Source organism: Fusarium solani (assembly GCF_023522795.1).
Source record: "Fusarium solani strain SB1 chromosome Unknown bctg00000010, whole genome shotgun sequence".
In the NCBI taxonomy this organism is placed as follows: domain Eukaryota; kingdom Fungi; phylum Ascomycota; class Sordariomycetes; order Hypocreales; family Nectriaceae; genus Fusarium; species Fusarium solani.
The window spans coordinates 2,669,320-2,694,044 of record NW_027072147.1 but is presented as its reverse complement, the minus strand read 5'-3'; the positions used below and the strand labels follow the sequence as shown (position 1 = coordinate 2,694,044).

Here is a 24,725-nt window from a genome sequence, read left to right as displayed (position 1 = left end):
TGAAGTCATTAGTCGGGGGTGTTGTCGGGTTACCATTAAGATGCCTTACCGCTTGTTTCTTGAGTCAGAGGTCCTCGCATCCTTGGGCATTGAGAGCCTGTTTCTTCACTCTTGTCTGGAGAGCGTAGGCTTGGTGAAAAGCGTCGCGCCTCATGAATCATAAAGAACCGTTCTAGTCGTCACGGCAATTTCTCCTTACCAATGTATCCAGTGCTAGTACTGCCATGAGTGTCCATGAACCATGGTACTAGGAGGTGGCATGGGAGTAAACATTGGCAAAGTACGTCATTATTAAATCTCTTGAGGTAATATAAACTCCTTCCAGTTTCCTCGATCCCAGTCAATGGAGTGAAGATCTATCAGTTCACCATTTGATGGTCAGGCCCCCACACAGAGTGCCGCTCTTTGTGGTGTCCTTGGCACGAAATGATAGCTAAACCTACACGAGAAAGACACAACCAAGGCACTTTGAATATGTTGGTAGAATCAGCCTGATACTGTCCTTCATAACAGTTTCAGGAAGAAATATGCGCCATAACAAGCTATATCCCCCCATCTAGTCCTTCTTGACAGCAACCTTGCGGTATCTGACAACCTCGGCACCATTCTCATCAAAACTCCGATCAGCAACAACCTTGTAGCCTCCAATACGAGGAAAAACCTTTGTCCAGAGACTCCAGTAAACACCTCCTAGGATCAAGACACCGACACCAACAACAGGGAAGACGTAGTACGGGTACCCATCCGCGTTGATATCTCCATCAGGTGGAATGAAGGGAACAAGGGCGAGGAAGATGTTGGCGAGAATGTAGATGACCGAGATGGGGAGGTAGGTGTGCCAAGGGGATGACCAGTTCTCCGACTTGTTGTAATGGAGGTAGATGAGACCAGCGGTGACGAAGCCGTTGATCCATGCTCCGGGATACGTATACCTGAGATGTTAGAAATGATCTAAAGAGGGGCTGATAGACGTACAGATTGACGATAAAGTTGTAGGCAGGGCCTGCTGGAGGCGCGAGGAGGACAATGACCGTGACGATCCAGTGAAGGAAGAGCTGCAACATTAGCGGATGTTCATGAGGGAGAGAAAAACCTTACAGATGCGGCCGGGGCAGTGAATGGCTTGTTCGACGCCCAGAAACGACTGAACGGCAACATGCCTTCCTTAGCCAGTTCCTGGTTGACTCGAGCATGCGCAAAAGACACAGCCAAGACGTTACCCAAGTTGCTCAGGGCGACGAAAGCAGGCAAGCTTCTCGCAGCAGCGCTCTGTCCAAATATATTGCGGAAGAAGAGACCAGCCACGATAACTTCCGACTTGGCAAGGTCAGACTTGGGAATGGCTGCAAAGTATGCGACGTTGGCCAAGACGTAAAGAATCGTGACACCGCCGATGGCAATGGGAGCGGCGATGGAGAGCGTCTTTCGGGGGTGCTTCAGCTCGCTGACGACATAGTTGGCGTTCTCCCAGCCCTTGTAGCTGTAGATGATGTTCAACAGGGCGTTCGAGTAAGCGTATGCTCCTCCACCGCCATAACCGTCTCCCTCTTCAATTCTAAAGGCATGGTCAAAGTTATGAGGGTTTGGCACGCGGCGATGACCAGCAAGAGCTGCAAATCCAGAAAAGACGATGAACAACAAGATGACAACCTTGAACACGCCCAAGACGTTGAAGAGTCGAATTCCCCACTTCGGTAGGGTGCTGTGAAGGACGACAGCAAAGGTGATGCATGCAACAGCAATGCCACGGGCCTCCCAACCGTCAGGAGTCTCCCTGCCAGAAGCAAAAAGGATATATCGACCGAAAGCCAGGGCATTTCCAGACGAGAAGCCAAGAAGAATCATCTGGGAGGCCAAGACGCAGGTTGCCAGGTATCGAGGTCGACGGTAAACACGTTCGAGGTAATTCTTCTCACCGCCCGATCGAGGAATTGCGAGGCCAAATTCAAGGAACACGCTGAGACCGCAAAAAGTGAGGAATCCGCCGATCACCCAGAGCATTAGAGAAATCCCGACCGAGCCAGTTGCCGCAAATATGCTTGAAGGCGTGGAAAAAACTATCTTGTTAGTCGCGTCTTGACATTGAAAGATTACTCACTTCCTGTTCCAATCATCTTGTTCAAGATCAAAAAGACGGCACCTGTGATGCCAATCTTGCGATCCTCAGAGTAGGAAAAGTTCTGGGCGTCAATGGTGCTCTCATTGTCGGTCTGTCGTTCCTCCTCACTCCCCCCTTTGATGCCATTGTAGGCCTGAGCCTCTTTGTTGTGGTCGGCCATGATGGTTGAGCTGATGATAGAAACTGACGCCGCTGCAGGCAGCTCGTATTTAAAGGTGCAAAGCTACGCCATTACATATCCTATTGACGTGAACGTGAGACGACAAGCCACTAACATTCTCATCTTGGTAGGTGGTTACACGAGCAGGCATCCAACCGTTGATGTAACGTCTACTAGTCGATCAAAAGTCCTCCCGATCCTTACGTCCTTCCTATTTACATTCTCGATTTGATACATGTATACGACCAACGGCAATGTCGACATCGCATCCCTGCCTCACGGCATCGCCAAGACGCCGAAGATCACACCCCGATGACTACCCCAAGGGGAAGGTCCAAAACCCCGGGCTGACATTGGTGGCTTCACGAGTGGCCAGGCCGCGATCTGCCAGGCCACAAAATAAGCTCATAGGCTTTTATGCTAATTTTGACAGATCGAAGCCTGGCTCGACCGTGCCAGGGCGTATGGTCCCATAGGCAAGTGAATCGCGCCTTGCGAGACATGTGAGCTTACGTGGGGGTGCAAGCTTATTCTGACCGGTTCTGATGACAGATGGGGAGAGCTGTGGCGCTCGTCAAGGTCAACTGTCCATATTCTTGGCTTCGCACTCCAATGTCAAGCACAAGATTATATACGGCCATATACACCTCATGCTACTTCTTATCTCCATATCCTTTCTCGCGCAAATAACCAATCAAGTCATCAAATCGCACAAACTTCAGCCCGATCCCCCAAGTGTCCTCTTCATGTGGCAAAAGCTTGTCTAATTCTTGCGCTCATTGAAGATAATCGCTAAAGCTACGATAGTCTTCCGAAATTTCAGTCATGTCAATGACGAGCTTTGACTGGAGAAAAAAACCGTCGGCTAACCCATGGTCTGCTGGCGTGAAAAAATTCTCTTATATAAAAAAACTATCGGTAGCTCAACCGACGGTTTTCATAGGTGATAGGGTTTTAATTCGCGCCTACTCCGCGCGGTCTCTATATTCGTATTAGGCTAGTGAAGTCTTAGACCTAGGTGAGGTATCCCGCTGAGATCTCTATGAGCGGCGTTGAGAGTCGTGGTTCCGGGAGATCCTGCGGGTCATGCGGTCTCAAGACTCGTTATTAACGGCTCGGAGCTCCGAGACTGGCGACTTAAAGATCTCTTCTATGACCTTGCGCTTTGTAAAACGGTCGTGATATGTGTTGACACATCGAATAAGGTCAGAGTCATACGCCTGATTCAAATGTCGCAAAGTCCTTCCTCATAGTGTTGAATTCTGAAATAGGTATAGTCACATGAGGGAAACAAGTGGATCGTATCTGCTGATTCGAGCGATCCAGCTGAGGGGCTGAAGCAACACCCCAACGTAGGGCAACAGTTTGCGATGGTGTTGCGTAAACAATTCGCCTACGTTTATTATATAGCCAATAGTATACCAAGTAAGTCAGCTAAGCTCTCGGTGATACGCGGCAGTGACGATATGATCAATGTTTTGGGGAAACAGACTGCGGTCGAGGAGTAAGCAGAGAGTAAGCAGACAGGAAATATAGACGACTATAAGAATGGACTGGAACTCAAGGATTGTTGCAGTTTCTTAACAGACAAGACACTCAGTCAGCCTTAGGCCTAAGCAGTCTTCTCTCCCAAATATGGACCAGACAATCCGAGTCGGCGCAGTCCAAGCCGAGGCTGTCTGGTACGATCTCGAAGCATGTGTTGACAAGACTATCAATCTTATCGAGACAGCCGCTACCGACGGTGTTAAAGTTCTTGGCTTCCCCGAGGTGTGGATTCCAGGATATCCCTGGTGAGTTACCGCCAGCCGCACTCACAATCTCACACAACCAAGCATTCGCTAACATCGCGATTTGCCTTGCGCACAGGCAGATGTGGACAACTCCGGCCATTCAACAACTGTTATGGGTGCCTAAGTACAGAGCCAATTGCATGACCAGGGACTCTCCTCAGATGAGACGCATCCAGGCCGCTGTCAAGAAGGCTGGAATGACGGTCGTCCTGGGTTACAGTGAGCGCGAGGGTGCCAGTCTATACATCTCGCAGGCTTTCATCTCTCCAGACGGAAAGATCCTTCTCAACCGCCGCAAGATCAAGCCGACGCACGCAGAACGGACCATTTTCGGCGAGGGCCAAGCTGAGTCTTTGAAGACTGTCGTGGATACACCTGTCGGCAAGGTCGGCGGTCTTAACTGCTGGGAGCATCTACAGCCTCTTTTGCGGTACTACGAGTATACACAAGGCGTGCAGATCCATGTCTCGAGTTGGCCACCTATCTTTGGCATGCCTAACCCGGATGAAATTGAGTGGTTATACCATGAGACAGGTGAGGCAAGCAACCGCATCAGCCAAGTCATGGCAATTGAAGGTGCAAGCTTTGTTATGGTATGCTCGCAGATCATAACGGAGAAGAACCTCGAGAAGAACCTCCTGGTTGGAAACCTAGTAACCCGAGCGGTATGTGGCGTCCTCTTGCCCGTCGTGTCTCTGATACTAATAGTGCTCAATAAAACTGTAGCCTGGTGGAGGTTTCTCTATGATCTTTGGGCCCGACGGAACGCCTCTCTGTGATCCTATTGATGCTGGCGAAGAAGGAATTCTTCAGGCTGATATTTCTCTGCGCCAGGTTGAAAAGGCAAAGATTTTTGTCGACGTTGCTGGTCACTACGCCAGGCCAGACCTGCTGAGCGTTCTGGTCAATCCAACCGTGGATAAGACTGTCACACACATGTCCAAATGATTTTATTTGTTTCCATGTACCTATTATCATTCTACTAGCTACCTTTAGATAAACCATGGGACATCTGTCTCATAATAGTTGGCAAATTTCCACCACTTTGTGCCGTGCGTGCGCGTTGAGTCAGCTTCAAGATCGGAACGCTTCCAACAGGTCTCGGTGAGAGTTCGCATCACCCTGACGCTGCCCATGTTCCTCTTGTCTTCCATCAAGTCCATGATTTGCAGAATTCGAATTCGTTGCTCGTCTGTTTGACATTCACAAGCAACCATGAACACCGGCCACGGGCTTGTGGCCACCTCTAATCGCTCCAGTATGCTTAATGCTTGATCTAGATACGTTTTTCTATGTTTCTCATCTCCGCGTAAAGGAACGACATGAAAAATATACAGCAGAGCTCCTATGCGATAAAGCTCTGCTATCGCCATGATGTGGCTACGCCTCGCCGGTGTTTCGCCTAGTTGTTCGTCAGGTCCTAGGCTCTGAATGAGGCCCGTCAGTGTATGCTCAAGTTGGTTTCGGTAGAGAATCAGCCTTGATGACTTTGGATTGACTTCATTTCGAATGAGCGCTATGCGAAGTTTATTCACGCGATGGATGATTGCAATGGTTTCGAGTGAGCACCCAAGAGCCCCGAGAATCTTCAACGGCATGGTTAGCATTCTTTTCACTCTGAACATATTTTATCATGGCCTACCAGAGTTGAGTCGCAGTCTGAGGTCTTTAAGAGTAAAAGAACATCAAGGCAGTTGTTGGCTTGTCGAAGGGGCTGGGCAAAGCACGCCAATACCTCATGATAAAGGAACCACGTAAAAAGAAAATCTGCCTTGATGTGCTTTTTGTGATCCGGGTATAGCTTCTGAAGCATAGACTTTGCGCCATTAAGATGTGTCAACCAATGACTGTCAGTTTCATCAAACACCTAACTCTGGTTAGCTTCTGAGAGCCATGCTGATCCGCGGCAGTTACTCACGCTGTAGGTACACAACATCATGCATGTGGCAAAGTGTGTCTCGTTAAGTTCCATGGTGTTTGCGTTTCGTCCAGGACTCAGTGAAGCGGACAGCCAGCGGAAAGCATTCGTCATGTATGTCAAGGCTACGGCCTTTTCACTATAGTGAATTGCTGCCACAGCCATCATGGAGTTCCATAATGCTCGTGTCGCCGTGTCCCCCCGGGACAACACCATTTGCATCAGGTCCTTGCTGAAGCCATTCCGTACTTGAGTTGTAGAAATCATAGGAGCGATTATAGCTTCGTCTATTGCAAATAAGCCGTCAATATTTCGTGCTGAATTTGTGTTACGCGCTTACAATATGACAGGAATAACGCGTCTTGACCAATCGTGGTAGGATGGAGCGAAAGAGTCCACGCCGGCCCTGTAACTGGCCTTGATGCAAGAGCATTACAAGAGCTGGAAGTCTTTGTAGAGACAACATCCCTGAAAGTGACATTCAAGAAATGTTTGCCATAAGTTGGAGAGGTCCCAGCGGAGTTTTCTAAGGGTTCATAGACCATGGATCCGCTGTCCTTCCGCCTGCCATCGTGGTGGTCTGGCCAAAGGAGCCGAGTGCGATATCCCAAGCATTCTCTGCGAGTATTCTTGCAATTATTGCAGAATGGTATGGATTTATCACACCTAATTTTCCGCTCTTGAGGTTATAGCCGTTAGTGTTTACGAATATCGATGTTTGATGGCGTAGAATCAATCACTCACGTTTACAAGTCCTACAGCCCTGCTTGGCTTTCATGTCGTCCAAGTAGGACTGGGAGCAGTGACAAGGGCGTGGTAAGTTTGTCTCAATAAATATTGCCTCGGGTGCAGGGTTGGGTGGCTAAAGCAGCGTTATAAGAGGACAACCCCACAGTCCAAGAGCCGAGATAATACACTCGAATGTCCCGCTAGCTTTACATCAGCTGACCTCTCTCCCCATTTTAAATTTCGACCCATGCTTCATTCTGACCAACTTTACAGGGGTTTGAAGAGGGTGACGCTATTCTGAGCCTCAAGACCTTTAATTGACGCGTCTGCAACTCCACCACAGATGTCAGTCTCAGTGATAACTACTTCTCTCTCTTCCGTGCTGACTACTTTACGCCGAGCTTAAACATCAACCTTGTTAATCTTTCCAGTCTTCACATCATACAGATACCCAGAAATCGGCACATCCAAGATCAAAGCATTCTGCTTCAAGAACTTGACATCAATCTTAACACTCTCCTGCAGGTCCCTGATCGGCAAGAATGAGATGTGACTTGCGTCCTCGCCAAGGTCCCGTTTAATCTTGGCTCGCAGCTCCTCGTCGTGGAAAGTAAGCATGCCGCAATCGGTCTTTTGTTTCATCAGCTCGCTCAGAACCTGGGACAAGGGGTAGTACTTACGTGGTGAATAACAACAATCTCGCGAGTGCCTAGCAGCTGCTGCGAAATGACCAACGAGCGGAGGGCCTCGACAGCACGGCCGCCAGCGTTCCGGAAGACATGAGCGTCGCCTTCTTCGAGGCCGAGAAATTTGGCGGGGTCAAGACGTGCGTCCATACAGGTCAATATGAATACCTTTCTGCAGGTATTGAATGTTAGCTGGTGCCGCATAACAAGGAATCAGGCGGCATGTACCGGCCAGGAGGCATGGGAAGGCCAGCTTTGGTGTAGCTGGCTTCGTACTTCTGGTTGGCAACTTCAAATTCGGCGGCGACAGACATGTTGATGAATCTTGCTTAATGATGTTTCTCTGCTGGGTTACTGAGATGGATGTAAATATAAAGGATATCCGCTTGACCGATAGCAAGTGCAAGTCTTACTTTATACCTCTTCCAGCGAATTTATCGCTAATATTCTACACTACGCATCTTATCGCGAACATCACAAGAACCTCTAAAGCAGTTGTTTGCGAGGCTGATTACACTAACCCCCACTCTCTTCCCTGGTATCCTGAGTGCCTACAAGCCTGCATTTCTTCCTTGATGCAATTTTCTTAGCCTGGCCCCCCTGTTCGGGCCAACGAGCAAATTGGGTGCGCCATGGTAGGTGTGCGTTGACATGGGGCTCGCAAACTATTGCCGAGTTTTAACTTTCGTATAAGCAATGTATGCACGAGGATTAGTAATAGGTAATGCGTGAGTCAGGTAGGATGCCGCAAGGTTATGGCTAAAACGCCGCCCAAGAGGCCGCTCTGACGCCGCCGGAATGCCGCACGGAAATATTTTAAACCCTACTTATAATAGTAGTTATAGTTGCGGGCACCTCAGCTACGTTTAGCATCACGTTGGCAAGGCGTTATCGCCAAAACGCCTCGTAGGGATTGAGGCTGTGGTTCTGCCTTGGAGACAGACGTGTTTGGCTGTACCTAAGCCCTGTTAAATGTACATGGCCAAGTTTTGAATGGAAATAATCAAATTAGAAAGGCACGTTAAATAACCGTGGCCCTCCGTTAGCACACTTTGCATGATCAATTTGCTTTCAACGATGAGGCCTAAAGGTAGAATAATGTACACAGGTATTTTGTGGTAATGTATCACATATTAAATTGTAGCAAGAGTGTTTTCGTATCCTTTCAGCCCATACCATTCTACCCACCACACTTCCCACCATCTGACACCGTCCCAGTCTATCAACCCATTTTCCGTGCGACTATGATACAAAGTCTAAAGATACATCTCAGAAGCAAAAGACCTGATCCGTCATCTTGGCAGAAGCCCCCGGCTTCTCAAAACCCAGGTTGACCAGCGACTTCTTGGCCGCGCTGACCATCCCTGGAGGACCACACAACATGACCTTTGAGTCTGGTTCAGGTGCAGGAAACTTTTCAGCCATGAGCTCCTGTGTTACGTAACCGGTACCATACTTCCAGTCAGCTGGGGCATTGTCGAGGAGATAGTAGAGTTTGAAGTTCTGAGGATACCGACGAGCGAATGACTCAAGCTCTTTCCGGAGAAGAATGTCCTCTTCTGATCTGTTGGCGTATATCAAACTGACCTCCGTAAGATCTCGGTCATCTTCGCAGATGGCACGAATGATCTGGAACATTGGAGTAATACCAGTTCCACCAGCCAACATGCCAATCTTTCTGCAAAGACCATGCTGATAACGCATGGCGCCCTTGGGTCCTCGGAATAGCACTTCATCTCCAACTTCAACGTTGGCCAAGTATCCTCCTGTCAGTTGTCCATCAGGATAGCACTTGATGATCAACTCCAAAGTGCCGAGATCCGAGTTGTTGGAAATGGGTGTATATGACCGGTTGACCGATTTGCCTCCAACATCCGCCTTGATTGAAAGGTGTTGGCCGATTGGGAGACCAAGAACTGTTGTGGGTGTAGGCAAGGCGAAAACCAATCGGTAGACGTTGGGGGCAATGAGCTCCTTTTCGGTGAGGGGAAGGGCATGGTATGCCGAAGGGTCAAGCCATCCTCGTTGAATAAGAGGATTAGGCTTGGAGACCTTCGGCATCTTCTTGTGAGGGGGATAACTCATGAAACCGCCTTCTTCGAAATGGAGAAACTTGGAAAGTCTCTTCACCGCGTAAGTGCCAGCGACGGTGAACAGAGCAGACGCCAAGATAAACCCTTCAAAGAAGCCCAAGCCTCGGTTTGGTTTTGACGAAAGCTTGAAAGCAGGAAGCACATCCAAGACCCCAGGATTGAACCGATAAATCTGGTGTAGAGCCAGTGCACTTGATACAGCAGCGGTGGCGGCGGTAGCCACGACTACAGAAGATCGGCCTCCTGACCTGACCTTGGGAGCTGCTTTGGGCTGAAGAGTAACACGCTTGGGAGCATCTTTTCTTGGAGCTCCCTTGTACTTTCCGACGCGATACTCTTCCATAATCTCAAAGGCATCCTCAGAATGGCCGGCATTGTCAAAGTCTACCGTAGCATCTTTGCCAGCAGCCTCAATGAGAATGTCTGCACCACCAGGATGATCGTGAATGTACTTGGTGACATCGTAGACTGAAATATTAGCTTCGTTCATTGACTATTCAAGTCGACTCACCTTGCCCTTGGATTGTCATCCAGCAGTTATCAGACGTATTGTGAACTGCCACCTCCTTGGCAGTGAATTCCGGTCCTGAAGCCATGATTGTGGGTGATGTAGGGTTAACCAGGTAAGACACTTCTGCAGCTGGTCAAGATAAAGGCCGTTATAAAACCTGAAATTGCGATGCTACCTCGTCGCAGTGACCAATCCAAACTTGCCCATTCTGGTAATGCCGCGGCTCGGGTCTTCTCGGCCGATCCCGCCGGAGTGGGTCCCGGAGCTTCCGTGTGGGTCTCCGAACAATGAATTTTCGCTGCCGGTTTCATCATATATCCATTTTTTACCTCATAAAGACATCAATGCCGAGAGCCTGCATGGTCGGCAGAGATAACAACATGCGAGAAGACGCGTTTCGCATCCTGACTAGCTGGACGCCGTCCCGGAGATCCTCATGACCCGCAAATTATCCCCTATTTCTAATCGCTCAACGTCCAATCCTGGACCTTGGAATGAGCATGAGCCATCATCTTAGCAAGGTTCCACCGCCATTGCTGGCTTCAAATTTTCCAGCGGTTGGGGCGATGTTACGAGCCTCGGTTCATGCTAATCCACTTGTCGGTGACGATGTGACTTATATGATAAGTAAAGGGGTCTGCTGGTCTTACGTAGTGTAATTCTCATCAGACTCACAATGGCTACCAAGCGATTTTACTTGTGCGGAGACTCCTCTACGGTCCAAGATATTGAGCTGCCTTCATCATTAGATGAGCAGTCTCTTCAGCATCTTGTAGCTTCTCACTTTGCTATTGTTGATCCAAATGGTGAGTGAGCTGCCTGTTGTATGAATCATCTAACATTAGCAGGCATTGGGTTCGTCAACCAGTCCGAGGCCTTGACAACAGTCGCAGATGTCCTCGCAGCTGAGGATGTAGCCATCACCATCGATGGCAAAGCCGTTCGGGAAGTCCCGGTCCAAAGGGTCTTCCATTCGTTGGAAACTACTTTGAGGTGTATCCAGACCATCTCGGTAATCATCAGCGATTATTCGAAAAGTATGGCCCCCTGTTCAAGACCACCAACATGGGCAGCACCATTTACCACACCAATGACCCTGCCCTGGCCAACATTGTCTTTGGAGAGACCGACTTTTTCTCCAAGCGAATCATTGAAGGCCATCCTCTTTTTCCCATCAAGAACACGGAAGCTGGCGTCTTCCTTGGAGACACGGACACGCCAGAGTGGAAAGAGGTACACAAATTTTTACCGCCAGCTTTGGGTCCCAAGGCCGTGAGACATTACGCGCCTACCATGCAAAAGACTGTCGAGGATGCATTCAAGGTGTTTGATGAGCTTGACGAGCGCGACGAGGCTTGGAACGTGTATCCGTATATGCTCAAGCTTGGGTCTCAAGCCGTTGGAAAGCTTGTGCTAGGTATGGACTTCAAGCACTTTACCGCTGTCGATGCGCGCCCACATGAGATGGTTTTGAGAATCGCTCAATCTCTTGAGTTGAACAAAAAGATCACTTCAATGGGAAGCTGGTACCGAAACATGCCGTTCGGTGATCCTCAACGCCTTCGTGAAGCACGAGCACGTATGGAGACAATGATGGAAGAATCTGTGGCGAATGCTTCAAAAGGCGTTGGAGATCTTGACTTGCAAGACGCTGCTCTTCAAGCAGAGAACATGGTCGATTATGTTCTCCGTGCAAGTGACAGCAAGGGCAACAAGCTACCACGGAATCGCATCATGGAACCTCTTGTCGTTGCTACAGGTGCTGGCTTCACCACAACAAGCTCCCTTTTGTCTTGGCTCATCTACGGCCTTGTCGTGTATCCCGGCATGCAAGAACGTCTTCTCCAAGAGCTGGTTGACAATGGCTTTGATGAGGACACACAAATCACTGCTGATGTAACCAACAAACTCAGCTTCCTCGACAAATACATCAAGGAGACCCAGAGACGACACAACCCCTCCTACCAGCCGGCACGCACAGCAGCAGTCGACTTGATTCTCCCCGGCGGCTACAAAATCCCCAAAGACGCTATCGTTATTCCCGCCCTCCACCACATCCACAACAACACCAAGATCTGGGACAACCCTGCGCTCTTCGACCCTGATCGCTGGGATACGGAACGCGTCAAGAACCGACCAAACGCTTCATACATCCCTTTTGCCACCGGTCCACGCATGTGTGTTGGTTTCAACTTTGCTCTGCAAGAAGTCAAGGTTTTTCTGCCAAAGCTTGTGTATCGATACAAGTTTAGCCTGGCTCAGGATGGCCCGGTCGAGTATGACCCCATGTTTCAGCTTATTCGGCCAAACAACTTGTATGTCCGGGCTGAGAGGAGAGTGAAGTGGCCAGCGAAGAGCGAGAGCCATTAATAGACTGCGCTTGAGGTTCACAGATACGACTGGATTAAGATAGGCTCATGCAACAATAGGGCTTTGTTATATAGAAGGAGTCTGGTTAGACTGGGTGATAGATATGAAATATTTGCCGTTTAGACGATTGTTAGGTAGAGTAGAGAAATTACATTACTGAGAAGAGTTTTGACCAAAGATGACACCAATCACTGCCCCTGCTGTTTTAACGCCTTGAGAGCAGAGTCCTCTTTCAACAGCTCTTGAGGATCTCCAACTTCAATTATCTTGCCCTCACCCATAACTACTACAACATCAAAGTCAGTAACGTGGTCGAGGCGATGTGCGACCTCGACAACTGTCCGGCCGTCCATGACCTCTGTCAGGATCTTCCGGATGTCGTCATTTGTCGCGTTATCAACACTGCTTGTTGGCTCATCAAGAAGAAGGACATTTGACCGCGAAAGCAAGGCACGCGCCAAACAGAACAGTTGACGCTGACCAACTGAAAATCCCAACTCACTCAGCTCAGCATCAAGTCCACCACGAGACTCGATAGCTTCCCAGAGTGTAGTTTTTTGTAGTGCTTGGATGAGAATCTCATCAGCTTGGACAAGCTCCTCTGGATCCAGGTTATGCCTCACTGTGCCAGAAAGGCTGACCGGATCTTGTGGGACTATTGTGACGTGTGAACGAATATGCTGTCGGGGGATTGTCGCTAGGTCCTTTCCATCTATCCGTATAGATCCAGAAGGTAATTCGAGAAGTCGAAGGATCGAGAGGACCAGAGAGGATTTTCCACTAGATGGTCAGCTTGAACATCTAGAGTTAACTGAATTCTTACCTTCCAGATCGTCCACAAATGCAGACCTTTTGCCCTGGTTTTATGACAAGAGACACACCGTTTAACACGGGGTGGGATTCATCACTAAGAATGTTAGAAACGCCATGAATAGAGACGCTCACTCACCTGTAAGCAGCTGTTATGTTGTCGATTTCAATCCCACCCTCTACCGGCCAATCTGTCGGGGCATCCTTCTCTGCCGGCTTGTTTTCATCAGGAGTACTGCTGATAAACGACTTGAGTCTTGCAATCGCACCCAAAGATGTTTCCAGTTGTGTCCATTGATCAATGACAGTCGTCAGAGTTTGGTTGAAACCAAGGATATTCACCATGGCCAGGCCAATCGCACCCTGAGTTGTAGCTCCTTGGACACGAAGAGCAAGTGAGACAAGCACCACCGCCATGCCAGCGACAAACAAATCCAAGACAAGTTCAAGCCAGCGCTGGATGCAAAACATCATGTAAAATGGGCTTTGAGAGTCGCTGAGAAGTTGATAGCCTTCATCCAGGAAAGCTTTTGACCATCCAAATGAACGGAGGGTAGACAATCCGGCGATCATCTCGGTGAAGTGGGTGTAGAGCGGTGTCTTTGCCTCGAGATCTAGAAGACGCATTTGACGGGAAGTACGGAGGTAGTACTTTTGGATGAGGTAAAGGGCAAGAAAGGATAATGGGAGAAACGCTCCAAAGTACGTGGCACCAGATGCAACAACTCCGGTTTGAACAATCCCTCGCAAAGTCACTATCCAGGTTAGACATGTATAACAGCTTGGGTTGTTTGCTTACAGTCCAGAGTCAAATAGAAGGCCAGTGGCAGAGTGCCGTCAATAAGTGTCATATCCTGACTGAATCTACAAGGGTTTAGGCAAGGCTGCTTTGAGGCACATGTAACGTACCTGTTCAAGATGCTTCCACTCTCCGTAGTGGTGAAGAAGTATAATGGAGCCCTGGATGGTTAGATAGATTCATATAGGCATGAGCGTACTCACCGAGTGACCGACGTCAGCAACTGCTCGTGCAGACGGTTGGACGACTTGGGAACGGCCATGATGAGAAAGTAGCTACAAATGTTAGCTATATCACAAACACAGACAACCACTTACCCAAGATTGAAGGTTCCTAGAAGCATGGAAGCCAGAGTAAAACCGACATAGCCGCCAGCATATCGGGCCTCCTTCGATCCGTCGGCCCTTTCAGTCCATAGTCGTAGCCAGATTTCTAAAACGTCAGTATCGTACAAGAAAGTCGGAGAGCTACTTACGAGGCATGACCTCCAGAACGGTGCTGACCACAGCTAAAGGGAACACAATGGCGATGATCTTCCAACCCATCGAGCGGAGGTAAATCTTGTAGCAGGTTGTGTCGCCGGTTTGGCGGGCCAGATCAACCTTCTTCTTCGCCAAGGGTTTATCGCTGGGTCGAGGGGGCTTTGTGTCTCCCTGGTTCTGCTCGTCGTCATCCAGAACTACCTTGGCCAGAGTTTCAAGCTTGTCGTAGGGCTCCTGGTTGCGAGTGATGGATCCATCTTCGAGCATGGTGATATAGTCGGCGGAAGGCAGAAAGTGAACTGGGCTGTTAGAAATGTTATAAAATGACTCTGCAGTCTTACCTTTGCTTGTTGTCAAAATCACAGTAGTCTTGTTTCTCCACAAAAGACCGTTCGCCCCAAGCAGGCGTTGAAAGACTTTCTCAGAGGTAGAGTTGTCGAGACCGCTAAAGACGTCGTCCAGAACAATGAGCCGCTTTTGTGAGTATACAGCTCGGGCGAGGGCCTTGTAGAGTTAGAAAGGCTCGAAAAGGGAGGGATGAACTTACCACTCGTTGCTTCTGACCTCCGCTGAGGGCCACTCCCCCTGAGCCCACGATAGTCTCGTAACCTTCAGGCAGTCGATGCATATCTTCATCCAAGGCACATGAGCGAAGAACCATATCAAACCATTTCTCATCAAAAGGCGACTGTCCAATGATGTTGTTCTTGATCGTCGTATTTCGTAGCCAGGGAATCTGATCGCAGTAACCAACAGAGTTTTCTGCCCTAACGAGCCCCGTGGTTGGGACGAGTTCACCCACGATTGCCTTGAGCAACGATGACTTGCCACATCCTACTCGACCGACTATCATGTTGAAAGTTCCTTGCAGCACGACCAGGTTGATATCCTTGAGAAGGACCACCTCATCGTCAGTTTGGAATGTCGCCTCTTGAATAGACACGGCTTGGGGTCGTTGTGGAGCGCTCTCATTGATCTGATCCTCCTTCTGTGGAGAACTAGGGTCTTTCTCGGAGGTTGAATGGCGCTCTTCGACCGAAGACGATGGTTCTAGGCTTGAACGACCATCCTTTTGCTCTTCGAGCTGCAAGAATGCCTGTATCCGCCCGCAGCCCCCAAAGACGCCAGCGATCTGCATCAGAGATACGAGGATTGCGACAAGGGGCTGCGTTACGAGTGAGATCAGAGACAGAGAGGTGAAAGCCTCTGCAACGCTAAGGCCCTGGTCTGCCTTGGTCCAGTAAATGGCAGAAAGAATGACCACGACGGGCGTGATTTGAGCAGATATGGCGGCTATACATATTAGAAGAGCTCACTTAGAAAGGGAAAACTTACCAAGAGTAACAAAATGCACAAGAAGCCATCGAGCTCTGGCCGAAACCTTGAGCTCGTGCACTCTGAGGCCCTGGATCAATCCATGGAAGAAGTCGCTAAGGCCCAGCATCTTGATACCTTTTATCTGGCTGAGCATGCTCGATGTTTCTCCAACGCGCTTCTGAACAGCAGCATTCCACTTCACTGTAGCTGGGTCCATGGCCGGGGAGATGATTCCGCTCAGGATTGTGGTGACTCGCCAGTTAGTTCCTATCGTTGGGCATATGGGTTCAAGTACTCACTAACTGTTGGGACCAACACCAATAAGCTGGGTGATCCAACTTGGCGATGCAAGAGATAGATTCCAATCGGCAGCTCGATAAGATTCGCCCACATGTCATGAATCGAAGCTCCCGCTGCAACAATAACATCTACATCTGTCGTCATAAGAGTAACAGGTGCAGAATCCTTGATGGACGCTGTCCTCAGCTTCAACGTCTTTTGGAAGATCAAAGACACAAGTCCACCCCTGTACATAATGACCAGTTGATTCGACATATACTTATGCCAAGCGCCAGAGATAGCAAGCCCGAGATAGACAAGGACTGTGGCCCCTATCAACCCGCCTGCGATCTGTACAGAAGTCTCTTTCATGCTGACAAAGACGACTATGGCTTGGATCAGAAAGGGTTGGGCAAAGTTGAAGCCGCTGTGAAGGAGTCGAGGTGGGATGCCGGCAAAGAACTGCCACTTGTAGGCCATGAAGGTGCATTTTAGTAGGCATAACGGGCTCGTCTTGGGATCTTGAAGCAGTTAGCAAAGGTACCACCAGGATAGATAACCCACCTCTCTTCCATCGCTCCTCAATGCGTTCTGATAGATCATGGGTGTTGAACTTTTCATTAAGTGCACCCAAGCTACCCAGGTCAATCAGACCGCGGAACCCCTCGACAAACAAGTGATTGAGCCACCAAAAGAAACTTCTGTTCACCACACCGACCGAAGTCTCCCTGACAACCCCTTTTTCGCCAGTGCTCAAGCGTTTAGGGGTCTCTTCCAGGACAAGGAGGACTGTCTTGATGACGAGGGACACGGTAAAGGTCGAGGCAAGGGCTTGCATCCCTGAACGTATCCAGAGGGTTCTTGTAAGGGCCAGATCGAGGATGATGGTGAGGATAAGGTAGAGGCTGATCAAGGCAGATGGCTTGGCGGAGTTTCGATGTTCCATGTACGAGAGGGCCGCAAGAGCAAGGGATTCGACAAGTCCAAGGACGGATTCCGCTACGGAGGTTTTGATCGATCGAGAGTCGATGCTCCACAGCGCGACGAGAGCTATTTGGAGACAGGCATAGCTTGCGATGGTGGCCTAATACCGGTGTTAGAGGCATATCCCATGACAAATAGTCACTCACCAGTTTTAGCCACAAAAGAAGCCCAGGCTTTGTAACTCTTTCATGTTTCCAGATAACCGAGATTCGAAAAGGTACAAGAAGTATAAAGATGCAAGTAGGCAAGAGAGATAGGATGCTCTGTTCAAAGAGAATAGTAAAGTCGAACAGGCCAGGGTGATGAGGCCCAAAGTTGGTATCTTCAGCCATATTGACAAAGTCCTTACGGATCAAAAAACAGAAAAAGACTTCAAACGAGAATCGAAAGAGCAAAAAGACAACAGCAGCTTGCTTCATCTTGAATGCTCGGCCGGGTTTCCATTGATGATTCCCGCCTGAGGCAATCCAGCGCTCCATAGCACCGAAGGAGGCTTAGATCGACTCAAAAAGCGGGGCGGATACGGAATACGTCTACGCGATACGGAATGTCACGCTTGATCAGCCTCAAACGGGTGAACAGATGACTCGGGTAAAGGCAATCTGAGGGAAATGACTGTCGCCAAGAGGAGCTGCCACCTGTGAATCAAATCAGGTAACGCATCTAGATGCTTATTTGAGGTCTTTGGTATAAGCCCCTGACATCATAGGCGAGAAGGGCTTCTAACGAACGCCAAGACAGGGATGTAAGGTGCTAACAGCATCATCACACACAGCACAGCTCGATTGTGAGACTGTGCACGGGCTTACAGAGCCTACCCTTGAGATGTAGAACCCCAAAAGAGGAGTGCTTGCTTGTTAGGGAGATTAAAGACTACTTTGAAGTCTTGGAAAGGATCTACCACCAGTTGCATTGTATGATAAGTGTAATCCTTTTTAAAATATTTTTTCGATGCTTTTTCACTTGTTTCCAAGGTTGTAGATACCAAGAGCTTCGTAGGCCAATGTCTTGGCCTTAAAAAGTCTCGCGTAATCTCGTCTCCCCTAATCAGATGGGCCGGGCTGCTACTCATACACAACCATGCCTCCTGCACTAACATCACCAACACCTCTAACGTCAATAGAAGTGGTTCAAGAAGACGCCCTAATCGCCGTATCAATTCAAGAATCAGGACTCCTTGAGGCGATCACTAGCGGCCCAGCAATCACCATCATTTGGCGCACCATGCATCACCAACATCAAAAACCTCCTATCCGGGCTCCTGAGGGGGCGCATCCCCGTAACCTCAACCGATGTTGATATCGCCCTACTTTTACACCAGCCTGTGTCTGCACGCTGTTCCCTTATTGTGGTGTTGCCGATGTGCTGGGCTGTCGGTGGGCATGCCTCTTCGGCCTCTATTTCAAGGTGTTGGTGCCACAACGACGCAGGTGATTGCGCTGCAAGCCACGGCAGGAGTTGCGGAGTCGCTGTCTTCTAGGCGCCTTTAGTATCGCCTAGAGCTAAGCATAATAAAAAAGATGGCAACAAACGTTAAAAACAAGCGAATAGCCAGCTTGGATATATATACCAACGGTATTCGTATTCGAAAACGTCCTCCAGCTGGAAGCCAAGTCGAAAGGAATTGGCCCTGGTCTACCCTTGCATCGGCACCAAGGCAGCCCGAGGGCTAATTGCGGCGAGGTAACGGCTCTCATAGATCCGGATCAGACCATTGATTGTTCCTAGGGCACAAAGTGTAGATAAATATGACCTTTGTTAAACAGCAGAAAATTGAAGTTCAAGCTGCAAATCAAGCAGTCTCGAGACATGAGACACTCGTTTGAGGCGAATCGAAGCTGAATCCTCCTACACATCTCTTTAGGCAGTTCCTGCAAGTTATCCGAAGCCTACCATGTTGTAAGTCGCCCGCCTCTTTCACCAGAAAGGTGCATTTGTTCACCAGCCTGATCAGAAGCAACGCCACCGATTTCTCGGTTTTCAATGAACTGCTACCGGCAGACAATATACTCGGAGCATCCACGGGCATAGGGTATTTTGATGTGTTAATGCAAGTCAGCCGAGATCACAGTGAGCTTGCGTACCTCGAACGTCTTTGGGCAGTAAGCAACCCCCAATCCTTTGTTTCTTTTCTCTGCGGTGCTAAGATTTGCTAGGCATGGTATCTCTTCATACAGAACGACACGTACGCAACCGGTATCCTGACCTTTGTCCTTCATGAAGTGTTTTATTTCGGCCGATGCATCCCATTCATGATACTCGACATGATCCCATACTTCCACAAGTACAAGATCCAAGCCCAAAAGATGCCAACCATCAAGGAACAGTGGAACTGCGCCATGCTGGTTCTTGTGAGCCATTTCACCGCTGAACTGCCACAAATCTGGTTCTTTCACCCCGTCGCGACCTATTTCGGCATCGAGTATAGGACCCCGTTCCCACCAGTCTGGAATATTACCCTTCAAATCTGCATCTTCTTCGTTATGGAAGATACCTGGCACTACTGGGGGCATCGTGCACTACATTACGGGCCGCTTTATAAGAACATCCATAAACAACATCATACCTACTCTGCTCCCTTTGGCCTAGCAGCGGAATATGCGTCTCCGATTGAGACGGCGATTCTCGGGTTTGGCGTGGTTGGATCCCCGGTAGTGTTGCTTATGATAACGGGAGACTTGCACCTCTTTACGATGCTCATCTGGATGATGTTGCGGCTTTTCCAGGCCATCGATGCCCATAGTGGCTATGACTTTCCTTGGAGTTTGAGGCACTTTGTTCCGTTTTGGGCTGGCGCTGATCATCACGACCTTCATCACGAGAAGTTCATTGGGAATTATGCTTCTAGTTTTCGTTGGTGGGATTATTGTCGCGATACAGAAGCTGGGTTGGAAGCGTCGAAGCGGCGCAGGGAAAAGAAGCTTGCCCAGATCCGAAGGAAAAAGCAGCAATAAGTCCGCCAAGATGTCTTTCTAAGAACCACAAACAGTAAGATGCCTGTTGCCCTGGTCAGTCGGCTCTTTGGGAACAGTTTCGGGCAATCTTGGCAGGAAACATGGCTATTGAAGGGTGTCGGTAGTTTCGAAATTGCAGATAGAAAATGGATCAGCTGCTACGCAGAAGAGATGCCCAATCTCAAGTGCGCTCGTCCTAAACTCACGGCTGGCTGTCTGCTCAGGACAAGTGAAGGGGCCTGGTATGCCATTCTCTCGGAATCACAGCATCCGGATGGCGTGGCTAACTGATAAGATCGGGTAGCGAACTGACCCCAGGATCTTGATCCTATAACCCCACAGAGCAGATCTGGTTCGACGCGAAAGCCAGTATTCCGAGGACTCGAATACGAGCATCACATCGCCATCATGATTGTGCCAATAGCTGTCGATATCAGGCTCATTCCCGATTGCCTCCCCGAAAGGAATACATCTACGCGACAAGAAATGTCATCCTGGATCAGCCTCCAGCGGATGAAAAGATGGCTTGTCTAAGGGCGACCTAAAGTTGTTGCCAAGAGGGTATCCTCGCCAGCAATCGTCTTGACAGAGCCGGGACAAGACACGCTCACCCCCGCATCGATTGAAGAACCACAATCCGTCTCTCGGAGCCGAGCAATCACCATCATTCTATGCATTACATGCATCACCGGCATCAGCAACCTTCTAGCTGCTCCTTACTGTGTGCATTCCCACCATCTCAGCTGATCTTGACATTGCCCCTGGATTACAACTCTGGCCAGCCTCTGCCTTTGCCCTAGCATGCGGCTGCACACTGCTCCCCTGCGGCGCCGCTGCTGATGTACTCGGCTGCCGTCGAGCATGCCTCTTCGGGGCCCTCCTCCAAGCCGCATGCGCAATGGGCGCCGGGCTGGCTGCCACAACGACACAGCTGATCTCACTGCGAGCCGCAGCGGGAGTTGCGGCGTCATTCTGTCTTCCGAGCGCCGTCGGCGTCGCCGCACACAGGTTCCCGGCCTCTAGTCACCCGCGCCTCCGCAATGCCGCTTTTGCCGCTATGGGCGGCGGCCAGGCGGTCGGCTTTGGACTCGGCCTTGCTCTCGGCGGCGTGTGTGCCGGTACGATCGGCTGGCGATGGGGTTTCCATGCAACTGCTTTGCTCAACGGAGTCGTATTGGCACTGGCGATATGGGCACTTCCCGCCAGCGTCGATGGTGGCTGCCTTGGTCGCGAGTCGTTTGTGCGTCTTGGTAGGGACGTCGATTGGGTCGGCGCGTTGCTGGTCAGTGCCTGTCTCGCTCTGCTGTCATATGAACTCGCCGTCGCTACGGCATCAAACGCGGAGCAAGCCATGCGTGAGCCTCTTAACATAGCGTTGCTCAGCACGGGATTGGCACTCTCGCCTGCGTTCGGTCTATGGATGAGGCGACAGACGCGCCTTGGCCGCCCGGCGCTGATTCCCAACACACTATGGGCAAACCTGCCTTTCACCGCCGTCTGTGCGACTGTCTTCCTCATCTGGGGAGCTCTCAACGCGGGAGAGCAGCTTACGGCCTTGTATCTACAGGATGTCCGTGGCGAGTCGGCCCTACACACGTCACTGTATTTCCTGCCAGCGCCCATCTGTGGCGCGCTGATGAACGTTGCGATTGGAATCCTGCTCCCGTACCTGCGACCATCGCTCGCTGTGCCAGCAGGCTGTCTTGTCAGTGGTATCGCGCCGCTGCTGCTGGCGACCTTGTGCCGAGTTGACGGACCAGGATACTGGGGCGCCGTGTTCCAAGCTACAGCTCTCAACCCATTGGGTGCGGACCTCATCTACACCATCGCAAACCTAGTAGTAACGGCCGCGTTTCCGACAAAGACGCAGGCGCTTGCGGGCAGCGTCTTCAACATGCTGGCGCAGATCGGCAAGAGTGTCGGTATCGCGACCACGGTTGTGATTGCGCGACAAGTGACAGCCGGGGGAGACGATAAGGAGGCTTTGCTGCGAGGTTACAAGGCTGGTTGGTGGTATAACTGCGGTCTAGGCTTTGCCTCGGTGGCTGTGAGTTTCTGGGGGCTGAGGAGTGTTGGCAAGTTGGGTATCAAGAGAGAATGATCTCTCGCGCTGTGCTACAATTGCGATCTATACGTCTAGCCTAGAAAGAAAACCCTGTTGGTAGATAGAGCGAGGCTACTGCTGCTCTGACTAGGTACGAATGTCGTGGTTGCGCCTCTAGATGCTGACCCCTATCTGGGAAATAAATGACAATCGTCTCAATGCCTCTAGCAGATACTTAAGCTCACATTTTGACTGTCTTCAAAGATGATGCAATTTTTCCAGATTAGACCGCCTACCAGACGTAATTAGACCACATCCCAAGCCTCTTCAAGGAGTCAGTCAAATCACTTCCCATGCAATTGTTTTCAGGCTGACAGGCCTCCCTACGGTCTACCACCACTGACTAACCGAGATCTGATTAAAACACATTCAATATGCCCCGACCGAAAAAGAACACGCCATCCGAGCTTACAACAGTCAAGATTGACAAGGACGAGAGAAAGTCAGTTCTCCCATCCAGCCAAAGACCCAGACTTGCTGATCAACAAAAGAAAACTCCGCAACCGTCTCTCCCAACGGGCTTTCCGAAGAAGACAAGCAGAAAGCCTCAGAGAACTAAAGAACAGAGCCAACGCATCCCAGGCGCCTGATAATGAGAGGGTCCTAGCCTTGGAGCAGGAGAATGGTCGCCTCCGCGTACAGCTTGCCCAGTTTCAGTCCCAATTGGAAGGCGTACAGGCCACCTTTTCACTCATGTCAAAGACCTTGTCGAGCATACTCGACGAAAAGGCATCACCCTCTATTTCCAAACAGTCTAGTGCTAAAGAGGAAGACTCGGGGCCATCTACAGCGGGTAACTTGGGCATCAGCCAGGTCGAGACAGTGTCAGCCGTCGATGAGACGCGTCACATCAGCGACGTCATCGCTGATCAAGCATCAGACACCAACAGTGCTGTCAACAGCGCCCTCTAACCCATTCCAGTGCCAGATCCCACCCCAATGCACGACTTGATAGACAGAATCCCTCAGACTGAGCCGCCACTCTCTGCCTCGCCTCTACAGCTGCAGCAAGTCCCTAGAATATGGAGCTTTGAATACCAGATGGGTCACCAATCGTATACCGATGCCTTGAGCGCATGTCTGGGTGGCTTCACACATGGGCTAGGATGGGCTCAGTCAAATTCCCCCTTGTCAGACCATATCCAGATCCTGAAACGGCTTCTGTCGACGAAGGTTGACATGACTCGCCCAGTGGATGCCCAGTCCTATCAAAAGTAAGTACGGCTGGACCTCTCTGTTTCTAGCCCTCACTTACAAGAACCGAAAGCATCTTCCAGTCAGTGTCCATCGTCTGGGCCCTCTTCAACAGCGTAACGCGTCCTGATGTCATGAATTGGCTTTCCAAGACCAAGTTCTTCCACATTATCGAACTCACATTCTGGCAGATCCTGCCCTGTCAGTTCACCCTTTCCAGGGTACACCAGCAGTATCGGCCAACCCAGCTTCAGGCGACGTTTCAGGGCCAGTATCCTTGCGTTGTGGATTGGATCCCATTCCCATTGATACGGGACCGGCTAATACAGTTCCACGCTGCCAACCCATTCATCGACCAGATCTTCTGCGAGGCAGTCAGCGCATATGTTGTAGAATCTCAGCTGTCAGATTTAGTCATCGGATGTCCACTCCTCAAGGTCTACATCCGCGTGACGGATCTCGTCGTGAGCATGGCTAGCCAGGAATGGGAAGATCCGGACATCGCCCCGACACTTCCCGCCGCCCAAGTCCAGACTCTCTTTACCTCTCCCAGACACGCCCGGCTGGTGTTTGAACACCTCAAGATGAATCGAGGCTCTTCATACTACAAGATTGATCCCAGTTTCTTTGAGAAATACCCGGAGCTGTATACCCCATCTGACGAGAAGGTCGCCACTGGAATCCCTCTGAGGCCGGATATTCAGACCACAATTACAAGGCCAAACCAGTTGAATGGCAATACGGTCGCCATGTACTCCAATTTCATCGACTTCATGTTCCATGTATCTAGTACGATTAGCCATGCCTAGGTTCCTCGTCTATCGATTCGATCTTGCATTGAATGTCTCCGTTTCAAGTTCAGCGACCTGCGTTTCCTTGCTTGTCCACTCCCATATGACAAAACTCCCCCATGCTTTTGCTACATGATCGAAAGACAACTCAATGATTTTTATCTAGACAAGAAAACACTCAATGGAGGTTGGTTCTCCCCTCATCACTTATGTAACCTTTTTGTTATGTGACGGCTATTATGGTATTCGCCTGACAACCCGCCTCGTAGTCCGAGTCAGAAACCAGTCCTAAAAGCCCGAATGGTCATGAGGCGACAGATGCTGTTGAACATTCCACATTTGCACGAGTTGGCAATCGGTACCTAGCTTTAATGACATCTGTCCCGCTTGGCCCACCATTTGCACCCTTCGCGTGCCTTGTCATGAAGTGTTCAACCGTTATATAACTTTTCTGTTACATTAGTGCCTCTCAAGCCTCAACTAACACCATCCCCAGTGGCCAAGTCCCCACCAGTTCTCCAGGTCATTACCGTGAATCACTCTGTTTAGCCAGTCGGACTTCACGGAGCGAGTGATGGCCTTTAGCCCGCAGTTTTCCATTCAGTCTCGACTTCCATCTCCGAGCAGAGCCC

General features: G+C 50.0%; 10 protein-coding genes across 10 annotated transcripts; 6 read left to right on the top strand and 4 right to left on the bottom strand.

Moving 5' to 3' along the window:
• Positions 1 to 556: 556 nt before the first annotated feature.
• MRS44_014943 (uncharacterized protein) lies at positions 557 to 2,279 on the bottom strand (the record flags this gene model as incomplete). The annotated part of the gene is made up of 4 exons (XM_046282380.2): positions 557 to 932; positions 976 to 1,055; positions 1,099 to 2,057; positions 2,099 to 2,279. The coding sequence occupies 4 exons, from the start codon at positions 2,277 to 2,279 to the stop codon at positions 557 to 559; spliced, it is 1,596 nt and encodes a 531-aa protein (XP_046128039.2).
• Positions 2,280 to 3,914: 1,635 nt separating this feature from the next.
• MRS44_014942 (uncharacterized protein) lies at positions 3,915 to 5,020 on the top strand (the record flags this gene model as incomplete). The annotated part of the gene is made up of 3 exons (XM_046278864.2): positions 3,915 to 4,072; positions 4,149 to 4,737; positions 4,799 to 5,020. The coding sequence occupies 3 exons, from the start codon at positions 3,915 to 3,917 to the stop codon at positions 5,018 to 5,020; spliced, it is 969 nt and encodes a 322-aa protein (XP_046128038.2).
• A 2,101-nt stretch (positions 5,021 to 7,121) lies between these two features.
• Positions 7,122 to 7,719, bottom strand: MRS44_014941 (uncharacterized protein; the record flags this gene model as incomplete). Its single annotated transcript, XM_046278863.2, has 3 exons — positions 7,122 to 7,349; positions 7,400 to 7,577; positions 7,634 to 7,719. The coding sequence occupies 3 exons, from the start codon at positions 7,717 to 7,719 to the stop codon at positions 7,122 to 7,124; spliced, it is 492 nt and encodes a 163-aa protein (XP_046128035.2).
• Positions 7,720 to 8,674: 955 nt separating this feature from the next.
• MRS44_014940 (uncharacterized protein) lies at positions 8,675 to 10,094 on the bottom strand (the record flags this gene model as incomplete). Its single annotated transcript, XM_046284713.2, has 2 exons — positions 8,675 to 9,966; positions 10,010 to 10,094. The coding sequence occupies 2 exons, from the start codon at positions 10,092 to 10,094 to the stop codon at positions 8,675 to 8,677; spliced, it is 1,377 nt and encodes a 458-aa protein (XP_046128034.2).
• Positions 10,095 to 10,685: 591 nt separating this feature from the next.
• Positions 10,686 to 12,379, top strand: MRS44_014939 (uncharacterized protein; the record flags this gene model as incomplete). The annotated part of the gene is made up of 3 exons (XM_065618605.1): positions 10,686 to 10,815; positions 10,858 to 10,973; positions 11,033 to 12,379. 3 exons carry the CDS (start codon positions 10,686 to 10,688, stop codon positions 12,377 to 12,379), a joined length of 1,593 nt encoding a protein of 530 aa, XP_065474677.1.
• Positions 12,380 to 12,567: 188 nt separating this feature from the next.
• On the bottom strand, positions 12,568 to 17,382 carry MRS44_014938 (uncharacterized protein; the record flags this gene model as incomplete). Its single annotated transcript, XM_065618604.1, has 13 exons — positions 12,568 to 13,159; positions 13,329 to 13,944; positions 13,989 to 14,053; positions 14,099 to 14,149; positions 14,192 to 14,263; positions 14,306 to 14,420; positions 14,464 to 14,769; positions 14,812 to 14,974; positions 15,018 to 15,763; positions 15,806 to 16,039; positions 16,087 to 16,587; positions 16,631 to 17,150; positions 17,197 to 17,382. The coding sequence occupies 13 exons, from the start codon at positions 17,380 to 17,382 to the stop codon at positions 12,568 to 12,570; spliced, it is 4,167 nt and encodes a 1,388-aa protein (XP_065474676.1).
• A 1,562-nt stretch (positions 17,383 to 18,944) lies between these two features.
• MRS44_014937 (uncharacterized protein) lies at positions 18,945 to 20,004 on the top strand (the record flags this gene model as incomplete). Its single annotated transcript, XM_065618603.1, has 3 exons — positions 18,945 to 18,949; positions 18,996 to 19,152; positions 19,207 to 20,004. The coding sequence occupies 3 exons, from the start codon at positions 18,945 to 18,947 to the stop codon at positions 20,002 to 20,004; spliced, it is 960 nt and encodes a 319-aa protein (XP_065474675.1).
• An 898-nt stretch (positions 20,005 to 20,902) lies between these two features.
• Positions 20,903 to 22,105, top strand: MRS44_014936 (uncharacterized protein; the record flags this gene model as incomplete). The annotated part of the gene is made up of 1 exon (XM_065618602.1): positions 20,903 to 22,105. The coding sequence occupies one exon, from the start codon at positions 20,903 to 20,905 to the stop codon at positions 22,103 to 22,105; it is 1,203 nt and encodes a 400-aa protein (XP_065474674.1).
• A 377-nt stretch (positions 22,106 to 22,482) lies between these two features.
• Positions 22,483 to 23,020, top strand: MRS44_014935 (uncharacterized protein; the record flags this gene model as incomplete). Its single annotated transcript, XM_065618601.1, has 2 exons — positions 22,483 to 22,550; positions 22,600 to 23,020. 2 exons carry the CDS (start codon positions 22,483 to 22,485, stop codon positions 23,018 to 23,020), a joined length of 489 nt encoding a protein of 162 aa, XP_065474673.1.
• A 27-nt stretch (positions 23,021 to 23,047) lies between these two features.
• Positions 23,048 to 24,111, top strand: MRS44_014934 (uncharacterized protein; the record flags this gene model as incomplete). Its single annotated transcript, XM_065618600.1, has 2 exons — positions 23,048 to 23,322; positions 23,367 to 24,111. The coding sequence occupies 2 exons, from the start codon at positions 23,048 to 23,050 to the stop codon at positions 24,109 to 24,111; spliced, it is 1,020 nt and encodes a 339-aa protein (XP_065474672.1).
• Between the last annotated feature and the right edge of the window lie 614 nt (positions 24,112 to 24,725).